Genomic DNA, 17,604 nt, shown 5'->3' with positions numbered 1-17,604 from the left:
CTTCTTCAACATAACAGAAAACGCTGTACACTCTCTAGGTGTCTTCAGACAGATGCTTCTTCATCTGAACCAACAGATACAGAGGATTTGTTCTGTGCTGTAGCCTATGTACTGTTGCAAAAACTGCTCAACATAAAAAACTGGTTTGTAGTCAGGCAGCATTCAGATATAAAACATTAAGTTAGTGTAATGGTTATATAGTCAACATTTCAGATGTTAAATACGACTACAATCATTTTTTTTTAATAAAGAAGCACTTTAATAGGACTGTATACATAAAACATCGATTCATTGGCTACTGCATCATACACATTTCATATTTCAGTGATGGCTTTGTGTTGGTTCTCAAATAAGTATATGCCAATAAGATCAAGAAATAAATTCTTTAAACTTTATAAGTGTGGTTTACTGTAAATAGCAGGTTTTAACGAGAAAGCTAATTATGTTAATGACGGCTTATCATACTTAAAACAACGAGAGGAGGACACTTGGAAAGTCAAGAGGACTTTGGGAGTCCTGTTCCACTGTACTAAAAACATCCTAATGCACCATAAAACTGTGTAAAGGTTTTATAGACATGTCCAAGACAAATAAGAAAATTGTGACAATGCCTCAAGACATATGGAATGTGTCTCGAGACAGGTCCTAAGATATCTAAAACATGGTGATAGTCTGATGTGCAATCACACAAAGTTTTCATTCATTGGTGTCTGACGCACAGCATAATATGAGGAACAGTTTTTGTTTTTGTTTTTCTTTGAGTACCAGGCCTGTACTTGGACAGTGGTTATTTATTTCAAACATCATGTCCTGAAGCAAATGGATGCATGTTGCAGTGACAGCCTTTCATGTGAATGGCATGTCTGAAACAACTAGCCATGACCTAATGATGAACTAACACATTTTTAAAGAGTTTCTGTTGATTAGAGAGGATACTAGAGGCTGATTTTATTAGAATTGTTGTACTGCATCAATAATACTAAAAGAATCTGTAAGGATTGAAGTAGCCAAATACAGTAGGCCTACCTTGGCCTTGCTTTTTAGGCCTACTACTTAAAAGAAAACCACACTGATCCTCCAAAGGTTTACTGTCATTACTTTTCTTTCTGTTCATTATTGTCTTGTATATTAATAGAAAAATTGTCAGGATTGTATTATTTTGTCATGTTCTGTTTTTGTTACTTGTGGTTCAGAGATCCTACTGGGTGTGGTGGTGCTAATTGGAGATTCTCCTCACCTGGTGGTAATAGAAGATGCCACTCACCTGCTGCTGTTTGACTTTCCCAGCCCACATAAGCGCCAGTTTGCAATCCACTTGTCGCCAGATCGTTGCCTTACCCTAGTGGTATAACACTGGCCATTAAGAGAGTTGTTTGAGTTTTTGTGTACAGTCTACCTACCTTTGCAGAAGAGTGCCACCTTCCCAGCCTGAAGATCCCACCACAAGCTGTCATTCTGGCCTGCTGCCCTGCTACCACCCCCGCCTCAGTTGCTTCCCAAGGACTCTGGATTCACTTTAAATAAAACTGTTACTGCTTTACAGAATCTGCTGTCTGCTCCTTCCTGGTTCCTGCCTGTCTTCCTGCAAACCTTAACAAAAACGATCACATGCCAAAACTGGCACTGGTGCTGTGCCTAACATAAATGAAGAGAATTCTGAAGAGTTCAGTAAGGATGATGGCTGGAGCTTTAGATCATTAGATCCCTTTGCAGTCTGTGTTTATTCCATATTTGACCTTGCTCTTGGTGAATCTGAGTCATGTTTATCGGTCTTCCTTAGTCTGTAGTCAGCCTGCACTGGGTTTAAACTGATTTTAGCTCAGGGCCAAGGGGCTTTCTCTTCCATGAGCAGGAAAACACTAACCCACATTAGCTTTATTCCTGGGTAGCATTTTAAAGCAGTGAACTGTGTAGAGACAGGAGTGCAAACCATGCAGACATTAAAAGGACACCTACTGGCTGACTGTGGTCATTACTTTTTCTGTTCATTCAGATGCCCAAGCTCATTCACAAAGTTCTTCATTCAGCCTGACTGTTGGCTGCACAATGTTAGCAATGCTTTTGTATTGTGTGTATGTTTTTATAATTCTTATCCTTATTTCTGCTGATCTTCTTCTCTCATATTTTCATCATCATTACAGTCATTATAATCCAGAGTTTGACTACTGTTGCATTTTTATTCATATCATTTTAAACCTTGTCAACATAGTCATCCTTCTCACAACAGTATTAAAAATTAATTCAATGTCAAACTGTTTGACTTATTGATTTGCTTTTATTTTCTAGGTTTTATGGTTATATGAAAGAACACCTTGGTCCAGTTAACTTGTTCCACCTTTGCTGGTGCAAATATAGCACATAATCTTCAAGTATCTGTCATTTGCTTTCTGCAGTAATTTGCCATTGCTGACTTTTCACTGATTTGTGTACCCATTAACTTGCAGAACATTGGATTGAAGAAAATGTAAAAATTAAATTTAAGATTGCTTTTGTAAAAATAAAATAAAAAAAAAGGCCTATAAATAATAAATGTATAACATTTTTTTTTTAATTAAACAAATAAATGTAGGGCAATAAAAATCAGATTAATAATGAAATAAGAAATTTGTCTCCACCCTTTTCAGTCTAATTTTAAAAAGGGTTATTTTGATTCCAAACATGTGTTCTTTATATCATAATCAATATTATTATTATTATTATTATTATTATTATTATTATGCCTCCTTTGTTTAAGTAAACTCTTTCCACCGGCAAAACGTTTTCACATCCAATTAAGCGACAAACTCCTGGCTAAGTAGACGCTGGTGGAGCAATCGCCGGAGCTCGGGCGAGAGTGGGGAAGGCTTCTTTATCTGTCTGTCCCACAGTCCTTTACCAATTGGTGACGGTAATGCACATCTGCACGTTGTTTGCCAAGCGCCAATAAACTGCAGAAGAAGAAGAAAATGTTGACGGTCTGACCTGGGTCCTTCAGGCGCCTCGAACAGCTATTCATCTCCCGTCTTTGATTGGTCACAATTCAGCTTCGTTCATTTGACAAGCCAAACAGTGCTAGGTTGTGGCTTGTCGTAAGTGATAACAAGATCTGTGCATTATTTTTACTCCACAACGATGTCCGAGGAACGATCTGAAAGATCTGATGGAAGGATTGTGAAGATGGAGGTCGACTACAGTTCCACTGTAGATCAGCGTCTCCCAGAATGTGAAAAAATGGCTAAAGTAAGGGAGCTGTAGAAAAGGCCAGCACCGGCTGAGTCATGGTGCAAAATCGGTCATGGCGTTAGCATTCAAGCTAACAATTAACGTTACTAGCTTTAGATCTACCATGTAAATTATGGCCAAAAATGGGACATTTTTTAATGTGTTTTAGTGCTTTAACAAATTTCTGATACTGTTATTTTCACGTATGCGGTTTTAAGACTCAGTAACATGTTTCTAAATCCGAATTGTTTAGGTCTTTGGAAGCTAACTGATTAGCAAAATTGCTAATCAGTTAGATTAACTTTCTGTAAGTGCTAAGAATTTGTGCTACATTTTTGTTTGTCTTTTCAAATTGGGTTTAACAAACGTTACGTTTGTATATTTTTCCTGCTGCAGGAGGGGAAGTTACAGGAGGCCGTCGAGAGCTTGTTGTCATTGGAGAAGCAAACCAGAACAGTAAGATTCAATATCGTTATTGTCATATGCCAGCATAACGAAATTTTGAAGTCTCTCGATCTAAGTACACATAAATAAGAAAACAGAAATATAATAGGCGCACGTAAATATGTAAAAAAAATTATATAAAATTTTTAAAAACATAAGAATATCATCAACAGAATTAAAAGTTTAGTCTCCCAGAAAGACCAAGAGAAACTCATCCATGCATTCATCTCCAGTAGACTGGATTACTGTAATGGTCTTTTAACAGGACTTCCTAAAAAGAGCATTAAACATCTGCAGCTCATCCAGAACGCTGCTGCTAGAGTTTTAACCAGGACTAAGAGATCTGAACACATCACACCAGTTTTAAAATCTTTACACTGGCTTCCAGTCAGTCACAGAATAGATTTTAAAACCCTTCTGATCATTTACAAATCCCAGAATGGTTTAGGCCCAGAATACATCTGTGATATGTTCAGAGAATATAAACCTAGCAGAGCTCTTAGATCCAAAGACTCTGGTCAACTAGTCCAGGCCAGAGTCCAGACTAAACATGGAGAAGCAGCATTTAGCTGTTATGCTGCAAACAAATGGAACAAACTGCCAGTGGAGATTAAACTTTCCCCAAATGTAGACATTTTTAAATCCAGGTTAAAAACTTTTCTTTTCTCATGCGCCTATGCATGAAATCTGCACGGTAACTTTTTTTTAACTTATCTTGCTTTTAATCATTTTAATGTAATTTATTATTTTATTGTGATTATGTGTTGATTATGTGTTGATGCCTTTTACTATTCTAAATATCTGTAATGTCTTTGTTTTATGTAAAGCACTTTGAATTGTCCTGTACATGAAATGTGCTATACAAATAAACTGCCTTGCCTTGCCTTGCCTTGCCTTATATTTATAGAAAATGAGAAGTAAAATGATTTACCCAGCAACTTAGTAAAGTTTTTTTTTTGTCTACATAGTGCTAAAGTTTAAGACTGCTGAATCATTGACAATTCTGTGTCACCTGCTGGGAAGGGGGGAGCTCTTCATCCTCATACATTTTTCTTTTTTTTTTTTTTCTTTTTTGCTTGTGAAATACCTAGATTAGAAACAGCTGATTTTTCCTTTGAGCGAGTGGCTCTGCCATTCAGACAGTTCCACCCTGTCTATTCCTGGGAACAACGCTTTTATCTTGTGTGGGGTTGGTTTGATACATGTTGTAGTTTTCACTGTGGCGTAGGTTTTGACGGGGTGGTTGTTTGAACCTGCTATTTTCACATTGGGCTGTATACTTTTCAGTGATAAATCCACGTGTTTTACAGTGGTTGATTCTTATAGGAGTTATGCACATAATTTTGAGCAAGCTAAATGTTTGAACTAAGTATTATCTAGTTGTGTTCAGTGGTATTTTAATTTTGAAAGTTGATCAAACATATTGGAAACTTACAATTATCTCCAAAGTTCTAGACTTGCTTTGCCCGTTTTACTTGACATTTCCTAGATAAACATTTTAGAAAATAATATTTAATAGCAAATGTAGATAAGACTTTTAGCACAGTTTGTGTATGTTTTATTTAATCTGTGTATTTGCTTGCTGTTTCTCAGGCATCAGACATGGTGTCCACATCCAGAATCCTTGTGGCTGTGGTCCAAATGTGCTATGAAGCCAAGGACTGGGATGCCCTGAATGAAAACATCATGTTGCTTACCAAAAGGAGGAGCCAGCTCAAACAGGTTAATACATTTATTATTTTTTCAACCCTTATTGCTATTTCCTTTTTTGAAAAATATGCCTATGAATCCTACAATCTGGAAAAAAAGAAATCTTAAAAATAAAATCCTGTGAAAGAAATGGCTTATATTACTACTGTACAGCAATTTTTTTGTTGGGTTCTTGTTGTTGAGAATGTTTTTCTTTTTCCTTTTTCTCTTTGTCTTAGGCTGTTGCCAAAATGGTGCAAGAATGTTACAAGTATGTGGATGCTGTGACAGATCTTACCATCAAGCTGAGACTGATTGACACACTTCGCACTGTGACTGCTGGCAAGGTGTGGACCATAATAGCATTAAAACAATGCACAAGACTGCAACAGAAATAAATTATGTGCATCTACATTCAGGGATTTGATTCTGTTTCTGGCTGAAACAAATACATTGCCTTTGCATGTGGCAGTCCAGTTTTCTCCATAAGAACAGTGTTGTAATGATAAAGTGACCATTTTGCTTGATATGTGAGCCCTTTTGTTTCACTAATAAACCACATTTGTCCACCTCACAGATCTATGTAGAGATTGAGCGTGCTAGGCTAACAAAGACCCTCGCCAATATCAAGGAGCAGAATGGAGAAGTCAAAGAGGCAGCCTCCATTCTTCAGGAACTGCAGGTAAGACAGCTTTCATTTGACTTCTCATCTCTGATTAAAAATCTGTGAAGTCATATGCTACAAACAGGATGTGGCAAGCAGTTATGTACCTGCAGTTATAATAAGTTAGTTTAGTTATTATATTTACTCACCTTAGATTGAGTGACTTTTCACACATACACGCATGCACACAGAATCCTTTTACACACACATACTCTCTCCTACCACATCTGACAGCCTCACTGTCATTAAGAAACAAACATATGAACAGGAGTAAACTGCCTGCAGTGCTCTAGCACCGTTTCCAACTTCTTTAGTTTATCCACATCAGCTGTCGAAAGGTTGCTGCTTGTAGAATTATCAGGACATCTGTGCTGGAAATCAGCTGTTTGCTGAACAGCAGGTGATATCTGAGACACGACGCACTGTGATAACTCACTTCAGATCAGCAGTAAATAAAATAATAATAATAAAAATAAAAATTAACTTAGTCTTGTTTACAGAATCATCTTTCAGGACGTTACAGCTAAACTCTCTGCGTAAAAGACCCGTTATGTCTGTATTTCTGCTTCAGAACCACTCATCACAAAAGAAAGGAAGCAACATGTTTTTGTTTTTAACCAAATCATCAGTTTCATCAGTTTTTCGTCAATATCAGCTGTTTAACTTCAGTTTTCCATATCTGGTGGTTTAATGACAGATATTATCACTGTGTGACATTGTTTAGACGGTTGGTGAGATGATGCTGTATGAATTCTGTGTTATGATCTAGAACAGGGCTACTCAATTCGGTCCTACGAGGGCTGCAATCCAGCAGGTTTTCCATGTATCCCTGCACCAACACACCTGAGTCAAATTAATGAGTCATTGTGTAGAACCTGATTGGCTGTTAGAGCCACCTAATTTGACTCAGGTGTGTTGGTGCAGGGATACATGGAAAACCTGCTGGATTGCAGCCCTCGTAGGACCGAATTGAGTAGCCCTGATCTAGAACATGGTAGAGATGATGCAGAACAAGACAGAAGTACATAATATGCTGCATTTACTGACCCTTGGACATGTGATGTTTACCCTAGGGAAGGGTAAACATCACATTTTTTTTTTTTTTTTTTTTAACTGGTGGATATACGTTTTGGGCAAGGCAGCAAAGATACGGCATTTTATGACTGTTTTACAAATTAGAGTTAAGGCTGGGCAATTAATTGACTTTTAATCTCAAATACGATCTGGGTTTTCAACGGTCATAAAAATTAAATGATGATTTATTTATTTGTTTTGCTCCTTGATAGTTTACTCTTGTGCTGTTTTCATTTGCAAATCGAATGTAACAGGCATTGCAACGCTCTGCTGCAGACTCCTCCCACAGCCCCAGCCGCTTTGCTTTTATTCAACGCGATGTTCAACACCTCTCAAGTTAGACTGAAGAATCACAACTAAATGATCCACCAGCTCCCACAGACACAAAGAGATAACAAACGTTATAAACATACATAACTTTTTTTTTTTTTTCTCACCAAAGACCAGTGCTCAGTTAACACAGTGAACAACCCGGGATTTAAGAAATTCATCAACACTTTGGACAAACGGTATCACTTGCGATGTTGCCACCATTTTAGTGAAGTGTCTCCCCTGCCCTGTATGATGAGGGTTGTGATGGTGTTATGAAGGACATGGCTACAGTCCAATGTTTGGCCACCGTTACAGACCTGTGGTCAAGCTGCACCATAGATCCGTATATAAATGTCATGCTACATTTAATTGACGCAGATTATAACATGAAAATGAAAAGTCTCCAGACTAAATTTTTCCAGATCAAACTGGGCAGAACATAGCTGCTGGTCTAAGACAAACGATAGCTACGTGGGACCTGGGTGAAAAGAAAGTCGTCTGTATTACAAGGCTTCAAATGTCACAATGGCTGCCTCTCTTTCTCTTCTCTCTCCTTCTTCTCTCTTCGGTAAATCTTGGTCATAGTGAGAGAAACCTACAGTTTTAGAATCTGTGAGATGTGAGCTTTCAGTGGAGGTTTTGTTTGTCCATGTTCATGCCGTCTAGTGGACACGGGGAGCCATAATTTGTGTTTACATATTTTTCTGGACTTCGTGTACCTGGTCTGTTAATTGTTTGTTGTTTTATCTGTGTTTAGTGGTCATAAAATTGTTTACTGAGCGGCTGAGATTCTGGACTTTCTGTGGATACCACACATGTTTACAGTTACATTTACAGACCTGACTCTACACCCGTAAGACCAGATGTTAACCCCTTAACCCTCTGGTAGCAGAGGGTGCAGGCGCAAAAGATGAAGCTGAACAGTCAAGCTAAGAGTGCAAAATTAGAGAATTTATAGGTGAGAAACCTGGATAATGAAACACTGAAGGTGCATGGATGGAAGTTATTGTGCATATTGTGAATATTTCTCTCTCCTCACCATCTAGAAGCTGTGAGATTCTAATCCTGCTTTCTGTCTGTTCACCTGATGCTGATATTCATCACATATTGTTCCTTCTGTGTTTTACTTTTTAGTTACTAAAGCCTGAAAATTTGTTATAAATATTTGATTTTACACACACACACACACACACACACACACACACACATACATATATATATATATATATATAATTAACTGCTGCTAAAACTGTTTATTTAAAAGACAACTTATAATTTTTTTTTTTAAATATCTACTGTAGGAAACTTGTTGTCATTTTTTAAGAAGCACATTTTTATTTCTATTATTAGGTTTTAAAATAAAGACAAAAAATATATATTACTGGTACTTTTAGTGTCATTATGTTGTATGTTATGCAATTATTCAACAGAAAAAAAATTTGCTATAAACCTGCATTTGTCATTATATCTATATTTAAAAACATTACTAAGTTCTTTAGCATGTTTAGCCATATATTAATAGTCTTATTATTACTGTTGACCAATAAAGCAAATTGATGTCAGTTGCTGCAGGTTTTAGAAATGAAAGATGACGAGTGTATATGATTACAAAAATATATGATCAAGTGAAGTATGCATTTGTTGGATTTATTTGATTTAGTTTCAGCATTATTTCTGTCCAGTAAGCTGAAGATTTTTAGCCATGTAATCTGTCATTCAGTTTAATTATTTACTTATTTATTGTCTGTGCTTGATAATAATCACGGATGTTTCTAGTTTCTACTTCATCAATATAAATACCTCCATGAAGATGTTGCTGTGTAAAAAAAAAAAAAAAAAAATTATGCATTTACATGTTTTTTTTTTTTTTTTTTCTGGTCAGGTGGAGACATATGGCTCCATGGAGAAAAAGGAGAAGGTGGAGTTTATCTTGGAACAGATGAGACTTTGCATTGCTGTCAAGGATTACATTCGCACCCAGATTATCAGCAAGAAAATAAACACCAAATTCTTTCAAGAGGAGGGCACTGAGGTAAGTGACAGCTGTTAGGAGTTGAACATAAATAAAAACTACTCTTTCCTTGCATTGAGACATGAGTTTGCTGGCATGTTTTCTCTTTCAGAAGCTTTCTGAAGGTGTTGCATCATTTTTGACACTACTTTTTTTATGTTTTTAAAAATGCAGGAGTTGAAGTTGAAGTATTACAACCTGATGATTCAGGTGGACCAGCATGAGGGCTCCTACTTGTCCATATGCAAGCACTACCGGGCGATTTACGACACCCCATGCATCTTGGAGGATAGTAGCAAGTGGCAGCAGGTACAGAGTTTTTTCTTTTTAAAGCACATCATTCAGACTGTGGCTGGAATTAGTTTTGGCAAGCCAATATAAAGCTCAAACATGAAGTACAGCCTAATTGCTGGTTTATTGAGCATTTTCCTGTAAAGTGTTTACTGGTTATTTCAAGAATTTGTTGAACAAATTAGGATACATTTAATTGCAGCTAACCAGAAATGATTCAGCATGGTCATTGCCGTGTTTGCCATTGTTGAAGACTTAACCCAGTGTTTCAAATTTTTTTTGTTTGGTAAGTTATATAACTGCACCAACCCAGAGGTTTTTCATGGGGCAGATTTTCTTTAGTTTTTATGCTGAAATCTGGACCCTAAGCATTGCCATTTCTGATTAGATTTTTCATCAAAATGGTACCAGGAGCAAATATCTCGAACCTGAACATCTTTTAGATCAGCGTTTTTACCTGTGAACAGTTACCGAGTTACGGTAGTTGGCAATGAAAGCTAACGACTTTTCAAGAAATAGACTCTTCAGATTTATTTCTGCTTCTCTTGTTGCCTTTTATGGGTTGAATTCAAACCAGTGAATGCATCCATAATGTTATTTTGCAGGCCTTGAAGAGTGTGGTGCTCTATGTGATCCTCTCTCCTTACGACAACGAGCAGTCGGACCTTGTGCACAGAATCAGTGCAGACAAGAAACTGGAGGAAATCCCTAAATACAAGTAAGTCATAGTTTGTGTCCTGTGGCCACTTGAACCTAATACAGAGGTGTCAAATTCTGGTCCTCAGAAGCCACTGTCCTGCAGGTTTTAGGTGTTTCTGTTCTCCAACACGCCTGTTTTAAAATAAATTGATCTTAACAGCTCGTCAAATTCTGTACAATGACCCATTACTTTGAGTCAGGTGTATTAAAGCAGGGAACAACCAAGCACTCTGGCTGTAGCGAAGGTTACTGGTGGTGGATCATTCGCGGCCTCTTTTCTCCCACAATTAATTTTGCTATCGCAGATTGTTGAAGGTTGCAGCGAATTAGCAACAAAGCTCAGACGATTAGGTTTTTTGTTTACCTCATTTCAATAGAAATGTGACAAAACCAAATACATTAAAACATGTTTGTTAAACGGTGGCATTAAAATTGTGTAGTAATTTATATTTGTAGACTTTCAACGTTCACTAAAGGAATTTCGGAGCTTTAAGTGATTCAGAAATTATTTAGTAATAATTTGTCATGTCAGTTTAATAGTAATATTATAATAATATTACTATTTAGTATAATAATTATAAATTTGTAAAATTATAATTTTTAAATATAATTTATCATATGCATTTATTATGTTATTATTAATTTAATGTATAATTTAACATTATTAATAATAACATGATTAACATTAGCATTTGGTTTTTAGTCAACGTCCTACGTTGCTGGGTAGGCTGTCTCATTTCACAAACAGTAAACGGCTTCAGACTGCACAGACTATGTAGGACACTCTGTAGCCTATGTCTTCTGTGCACGTTCAAATGAGAGCAGTGCTTGGCTGCTACTGTGACATGCAGCCGACGAACCTGCACTTCGAAGTGTGTGGAGACTGAATTGGGACACAGCTGTAGAGTCCCTCAGAAGTAAAAATGGACAGAGGTCTAGTTGTCTGTAATATTTAACAAATTGTGGAGCAGTTTCATGGTTGAAAAGCAATATTTGGTACATGTGAGCTTCAGGGAGCACTCTAAAATTAAAAACACGTATGAACCTGTCGTGGAAATCGATACATGGACACTTTCAGATGTTCACTGTCTAAACACAGTTCACTGTCCCATCCTCAAATGCAGATTCAAGCTTTATAATGCAACAAAGCCATATGTAATACTGATGGATAGAAATCATTTTTACTGCACTTATCCCTTTTGTTGTTGTGGAACCTCTGTAACTAGACTTCCACTACACCCAAATGTGTGAACATAATCCAGATTTGCTGTCATCTCTTCTGGGCTGAAGCATATTTAAAATGCACTATGACTAAGTGGAAAACTGTTCTGGACACTGTGTCCTCTAAAGAGTCAGAGATACCATCTGGCGTTAGTGCTTATGAAACTGGCAATTTGCACATCTGGAGAAACACTTGTCAATGCTGAAAGGTATAAACATATGCCCCCATTCAGATGATGTCTTATTCAGGGAAGGCCTTGTATAATTCAGCAAGAAATTGTGCAGTTATATTTAAATGCATCAATAAAGTCAGCATGGCCTCACAGTGGAAGAGTTTGGGGGGCTGATCTGTTTGACCTGCAGTCCAGACCTTTCACCAACTAAAAACATTTGATGTTTTATGCGGTTTGTTTTCAATATCTCTGTCCTCTTTTCACAGGGACCTTTTAAAGCAGTTCACAACTATGGAGTTGATGCGCTGGGCTTCGTTGGTGGAGGACTATGGGAAGGAGTTGAGAGAGGGATCACCTGACAGCCCTGCAACCGATGTCTTCTCCTATTCAGAGGAAGCAGAGAAAAGGTGGAAGGACTTGAAGAACAGAGTGGTGGAGCATGTATGTCACACGGACAAAGATTTCTGTTGATTCAATATTTTATTTTATTTTTATTGCTCTGTTGATAGTTGAATGTTTTAATTTCCTACCTGCAAACTTTTCAGATTCATGTTTATATTAATAAGATTCTGCCTTATTCCACAGAACATCAGAATAATGGCTAAATATTACACCAGAATCACAATGAAGAGGATGGCAGCACTGCTTGACCTTTCTGTTGATGTAAGCAAGTGTTTTTACAAGCAGACTGACGCTTAACAAAAAAAATTGATATTTAGAATTTGGAAAGCCACTAACAAAATGTCTGTTTACTCAAAATACTTTGCCAGGAATCAGAAGAGTTCCTCTCCAGCCTAGTTGTGAACAAAACCATCTATGCCAAGGTTGACCGGCTGGCTGGCATCATCAACTTTCAGAGGCCCAAAGACCCCAATGACCTGCTGAACGACTGGTCGCACAAACTCAACTCTCTTATGTCTCTGGTCAACAAGACCACACATCTTATTGCCAAGGAGGAGATGATCCACAACCTGCAGTGACACAAGAACAGAGTTTATTATTTTATGTTTTGATTCGTATTTGTTTTTTTTGGGGGCGTGCTTTTCAGTATATGTTGTATTAGCAAAATTTCACTGCAACCTAACTGCAGTGTCATGTGGTTGGAAAAACATTGTCAACCACAATTAGTACCCCAAAATTTTTTTTTTTCTTTTTTACTGTCCATTAAAGCATTGACAATAAATACATAAGTACCTCCTTCTGCATCTCTTTCTGTTTCATACTACTCAATTTCTAGTTGGTTAAATATTACACATCAATTGGCATGAGGTCTGTACACAAGTTTGGGAACTATTCATTGTATACTGTACTTAAATAATAAACTCCTCACATTTGGTTAAAAGCTTGTATGTCACTTTAATGTTTGTCCGGTCTTAGGTTTCAGTGAGTGAGACTGAAAACTTGCCAACAAAAGCTGATATGTAAATATAATGAACAGGCATGACTGGACCACCTGAGTTTAGGCTATTATAGTATAATTTGTGATTGTGTGTTTTTCCCCCAAATATCTAATTTTCATACTAGAAGATTGAATTGCATTATTGTTTACTCTCTGACTTATTAAGTCAGCCATGTAGCAGGTTCAGTTAAGTTAATGTGAGGAGCTGAGTGAAAGCTGAATCAGACCAAAATCCCTCCAAGCAGGAATATCTAGCTGCAGTTGTTGCTACACAAAATGGCCCACACGAGATATTAACACTCATATACTTATATCACTCACATGGGTAGTGTTGGATAAATTTCAATAAATATGTAAACAAATACAATATTTCCTCATTTGTTTAACTTGGTCTTTTTTTGTATACCTTTAGGACATAGATACAGAAATATACAACAGTTTAAAGGGATTACATAGTTTACATGTTCCATACTTAAGTTTTGGGATATTTCCATTTCATGCTACTTTATCATTTTTTCAGTACATTTCAGAGTCAAATATCACTGTACTACATATGTTTATGAGCTTAAATGATTGATGCTTGATTGACTAAATTGTTTTCAATGGATTGGTGGTTCTTTTTTACACGGAGAACTTGAAATTAAGTTTTCTTAACATTTTTACATAAAGGATCAAAATTCTTCCCCGACCACTGACTGTCATCTCAATGTACTAACATTTTAAGTGGGTAAAAACCACGTTAATTTCAGACAAACGTTCTTTGACATGAAAGATCCTGTTCATCACAAGGCACATAAACACAGAGTCACGCACATGCACGCACGCACGCATACAGCAGTCCTCTCTCAACCTTCAGATCAGTACATCCCACTATGCTTTGCGATGGTCTGACAAGTGGATCCAAGATGGCGTAGAAAGTAAAGCTAGGTAAGTGTTGACTTCCCATTTTCAGCCTTTTCAGTTGTCTTTTAGATCGCAAAGCCAACAACATGAATCCTCTCCACAAATCATTAGCATATTGAAGAATGCCTTAAGTTCATGCACGGATAGCAACAAAATGTCATATGGATTATATGCGCCTAAACACCGTGGCAAAATTTCAGGCCCGAACCCGTTTTGTTTCGGTGAACCTAGCTAGCTTAGCCTGCTAGCGTTAACAAACCAGCCAGCTATTCTTGTTGTGAGCTCGCCAGTTTGGTGCCAAGAAAGGCCGTGTTTTGGCTTCTGAGCTAACTGCTAGCTACACATATTCTGTTTAGTAGCAACATTGTTTAACCAATGCAAACAAGAACTATAAGTTAACAAACACTGTGGGGACATTTTTCAGGGCTTTGTAACGCTGCCGTCATCGCTTTGATTTGCAGCAGTCATAAGTTTGCCAGGCGAACAACAGCCACAACTATCCACTGAAAGACGAACCAAGTCATCCCAAATATCTGTGTATAGAAGTGCACCCTTTATTAATGTCTACTTTATGTACTTAGATAAATTTCCATGTTGTGTGTCCGTGTTTTTTGCACGTTATTTGTAATGATGCTGTCAAACCAAATAACGTCAGGGTGAAAGCAGTCGATGTCCCTCAGTAGCTGTGTACAGGCTACAAAGTCAGCTTTTCTCATCCAGTTTACAGTCGACTTATTTAGTCGACAAAAATGAGGAAGGTGCCCACCCTTTGTATCCCGCCAAAGCACTCGTCGTTGCCTCTATATAGTAGGGAACTTTTAAGGTGTGATGCCAAACAAAAGTGAATGCTGTTACAAATAGGCATGTGGGATTTTTTTCGTGGGGATATTGCAGTGTGGAAGCAGTGTCCACTACATCAACACAACTTCCTCTTGATGCAGTGCAGTTGACACACAAAAACAAAGCTAACTTTTCTGTTAAATTATTAGCTCTTCAGTTTAGTTTTTAGTTTACATTGAAAGTACTTAATGTTTTAAAATAGGTGTTTCCAGTTTATATGGACAGGTTGTGGATTTATTATGGTAATTCAAGTTTCCAACAGCAAACAAAGCTTCCAGGAAATAACAGATTGTACACACTGTCATGTGCATCCAAGAAGTTGCATGCTGTTTTTTTTTTTTTTTTTTTTTAAATAACCACTCAGTTTTTTTTTGTTTTTTTTTATATAATAATTACATCCGAGTGTGTAATAAATAATATGGCATTTCAAATACAGCTCAGGTGTGTTTTACCATCAGTAAAGTGTCCTGAGATTACATTGTTGTGAATTGGCACTGTACAAAAAGCTGAATTGAATTACAGCTTGGAAAGTTGTCACATGAACATGGTATGCAGTGAGATGTTGCTATGTAACCTTTAAAAAGTTGTATTTTTTTGTGAATACCTTTTAATTATTAGAAGAAATTAAATCGCCATCATTTTACTTTTTATCTTCTGGAAATGCAGACATTATTGAGAGTATCAGACCTATGGTTTTCATACGAATATAAAACATAAAAGGCAAACTTAGGGATCTCAGCCCATAGGGAGTCATGATTATAGATTTTCTTGGTATGATTGTTGTCAAAAAAAAAAAAAAAAAAAATCCAGATTTTACAATTATTCTGTGTTAATTTCCCAAAACCACATGAGCATTCAGTTTGATTTATTTTTATCTTTTGATGCCAACGTAACAAAATAATTTAACAATAATTTAACAAAGGAAAGGAATGTAACCAAAAAGCCTAATTTCAACTAAATTCAACTCTGCAGTATAAAGAATAAATAAATCCTACATATTAACTCTGGATTTTTTTTCAGAGAAAATAGATGGAAAAGGCTACCGGATCTCTACCTGGACTTGGGAGACTTCTTTCTGTAAACTACATTGTAAAAATGGTTTTCCAACATTTCTTTTCAACCTAGGTAGTGTTAGAAACACAGGAAAAACATCTAGCTAGCTTTGAATTCCAGCTGTCCTTCAGTAGAAAAGCTGCTGTTTGACACATAAATAATACTAGAACAGTGAAAATAAAGAAAAAAAGACCAGATATCTGGAATTAAATAGGATTTCCTCTACTGAATGACCATTGCACACTGACTACTGAAAGCCATGGACCTCATGCCGGGTCAATTATGGCTAAACTGTCCGTCACAAAAGACGTTTTTCATTTATTTTCTCATCTGTATAATGTAATGTTCACATGTAATGATTACAAAATAGCAAATGGCACGATAGCATTCAGTGTTATGTTAAAAAAACAACATAATTTAACCAAACTACATTTACCTTTAGCATAAAAAGCTGGTGGTTATCCTGCAGAAGGTGACGCATGTTTGATGTAGTTTCTTCTTTATCTGCAATCTTGATGTCATGCTTTGCGGGCTGGTGAACCGTCCTCCACAATGACAACATGGTTTTTCTCAATCTATAACACCCCCGCCCCCCCCCCCCCCCCTATCTTTTATAGAAAGCGACTTTGTTGAGGTATATTTACAGTTAATTAATCATAGCGTTAAACATAGCTGTTACTTGTAGAATTAAGTAATCGTAACATCCCTTTCTTCAGCCAAGGACACTGGGGATGTTCAGAAAAATGTGGAGACCTTTTTGTCTGGACTTTTTATTTTTACTTAAGGGGTGGTTGGAAAAAATCCTCAAGAATTCAGGAGCAAAAGCTACAGATGTCTGCACTCCCACGTGCCACCCCTTAAAACATCTCTAGAACATTTCAAGTGTGTTATATGTGAGTAAAAATGACTTCAGTTTAGTTTTATTTCTGTGGTGTCATTTAGAGATGGGTGGGATGTCTTCATTGCACACTAAGAGAGAAAGAAGAAAAAAAAAACTTTTGTCCAAAATTGCACGTTACTTAATTTATGTTAATTCTGCATGGAGTCAAAGCATCTAAAACCCATGGTTAATGGTTGACTCCAGTCAGTCATAACAGTATAACCACAGACAGCTAAACTAAGTAACACCACTCATTTGGTGCAACATTATGCTGGAGTAATCTGCATTTTTGCATGTGCATTAATGTTACCTTTGACACTTATTTAAACCTAGACCCCCAGCAGGACAGCAGTGGGTCTGCAAAGAATCCTTAGGAAGGGTTCAGACAACACAACAAAAGATCTAAGAAGTTAATCTGGACTCTAAAATCCCCACATACCAATGTGATGGGATCTAATGTCATCTATGGGAAGCAAACCCAATCCACAGATATCCCACACATATGAGAAGGGGTCCAAAGGGTCACTGGCTAGCTTCCTACTACCACACACACCAGGGCACCCTCGTGTTTTTTTTTTTTCTTTTCTTTTTTTTTTTTTTTTTTTTTTTTTTTTTTTTTTGTCCATACCCTGGCTGGTCTGACAGAATTGGCTAACAATTTGGTCTGTGACTTGAGCTATTGTTTAAAGCATATTTACTGATTTAAGTCTTTAAACACTTAAGGTAAGGTAAGCCTCCTTATGTTACACC

General features: G+C 36.9%; 2 protein-coding genes across 2 annotated transcripts in view; both read left to right on the top strand.

Annotated features, from left to right (window-relative positions):
- The first annotated feature begins 3,005 nt into the window (after nt 1-3,005).
- Nucleotides 3,006-12,976, top strand: psmd12 (proteasome 26S subunit, non-ATPase 12). The gene is made up of 11 exons (XM_041982097.1): nt 3,006-3,219; nt 3,598-3,657; nt 5,239-5,367; nt 5,574-5,681; nt 5,912-6,016; nt 9,267-9,416; nt 9,570-9,704; nt 10,292-10,404; nt 12,046-12,220; nt 12,365-12,442; nt 12,550-12,976. The coding sequence occupies exons 1-11, from the start codon at nt 3,112-3,114 to the stop codon at nt 12,757-12,759; spliced, it is 1,371 nt and encodes a 456-aa protein (XP_041838031.1). The 5' UTR covers nt 3,006-3,111; the 3' UTR covers nt 12,760-12,976.
- Nucleotides 12,977-14,021: 1,045 nt separating this feature from the next.
- helz (helicase with zinc finger) overlaps nt 14,022-17,604 on the top strand; it is a 54,871-nt gene continuing 51,288 nt past the window's right edge. Inside the window, exon 1 of the mRNA XM_041982743.1 lies at nt 14,022-14,105. The gene's annotated coding sequence lies outside the window, so the exon portion shown is untranslated. The remainder of the gene's footprint in view (nt 14,106-17,604) is intronic.

Source organism: Melanotaenia boesemani, chromosome 4, assembly GCF_017639745.1.
Source record: "Melanotaenia boesemani isolate fMelBoe1 chromosome 4, fMelBoe1.pri, whole genome shotgun sequence".
In the NCBI taxonomy this organism is placed as follows: Eukaryota; Metazoa; Chordata; class Actinopteri; order Atheriniformes; family Melanotaeniidae; genus Melanotaenia; species Melanotaenia boesemani.
This window is presented reverse-complemented; position numbering and strand designations above follow the sequence as displayed.

Bases quoted from the DNA above. Each gene is read 5' to 3' on its own strand.
- psmd12 (XM_041982097.1), top strand. From the start codon at position 3,112: ATGTCCGAGGAACGATCTGAAAGATCTGATGGAAGGATTGTGAAGATG. The intron at 9,417-9,569 runs GTAAGTGACAGC...TTAAAAATGCAG, and splicing joins TTCAAGAGGAGGGCACTGAG to GAGTTGAAGTTGAAGTATTA. The intron at 10,405-12,045 runs GTAAGTCATAGT...CTCTTTTCACAG, and splicing joins GAGGAAATCCCTAAATACAA to GGACCTTTTAAAGCAGTTCA.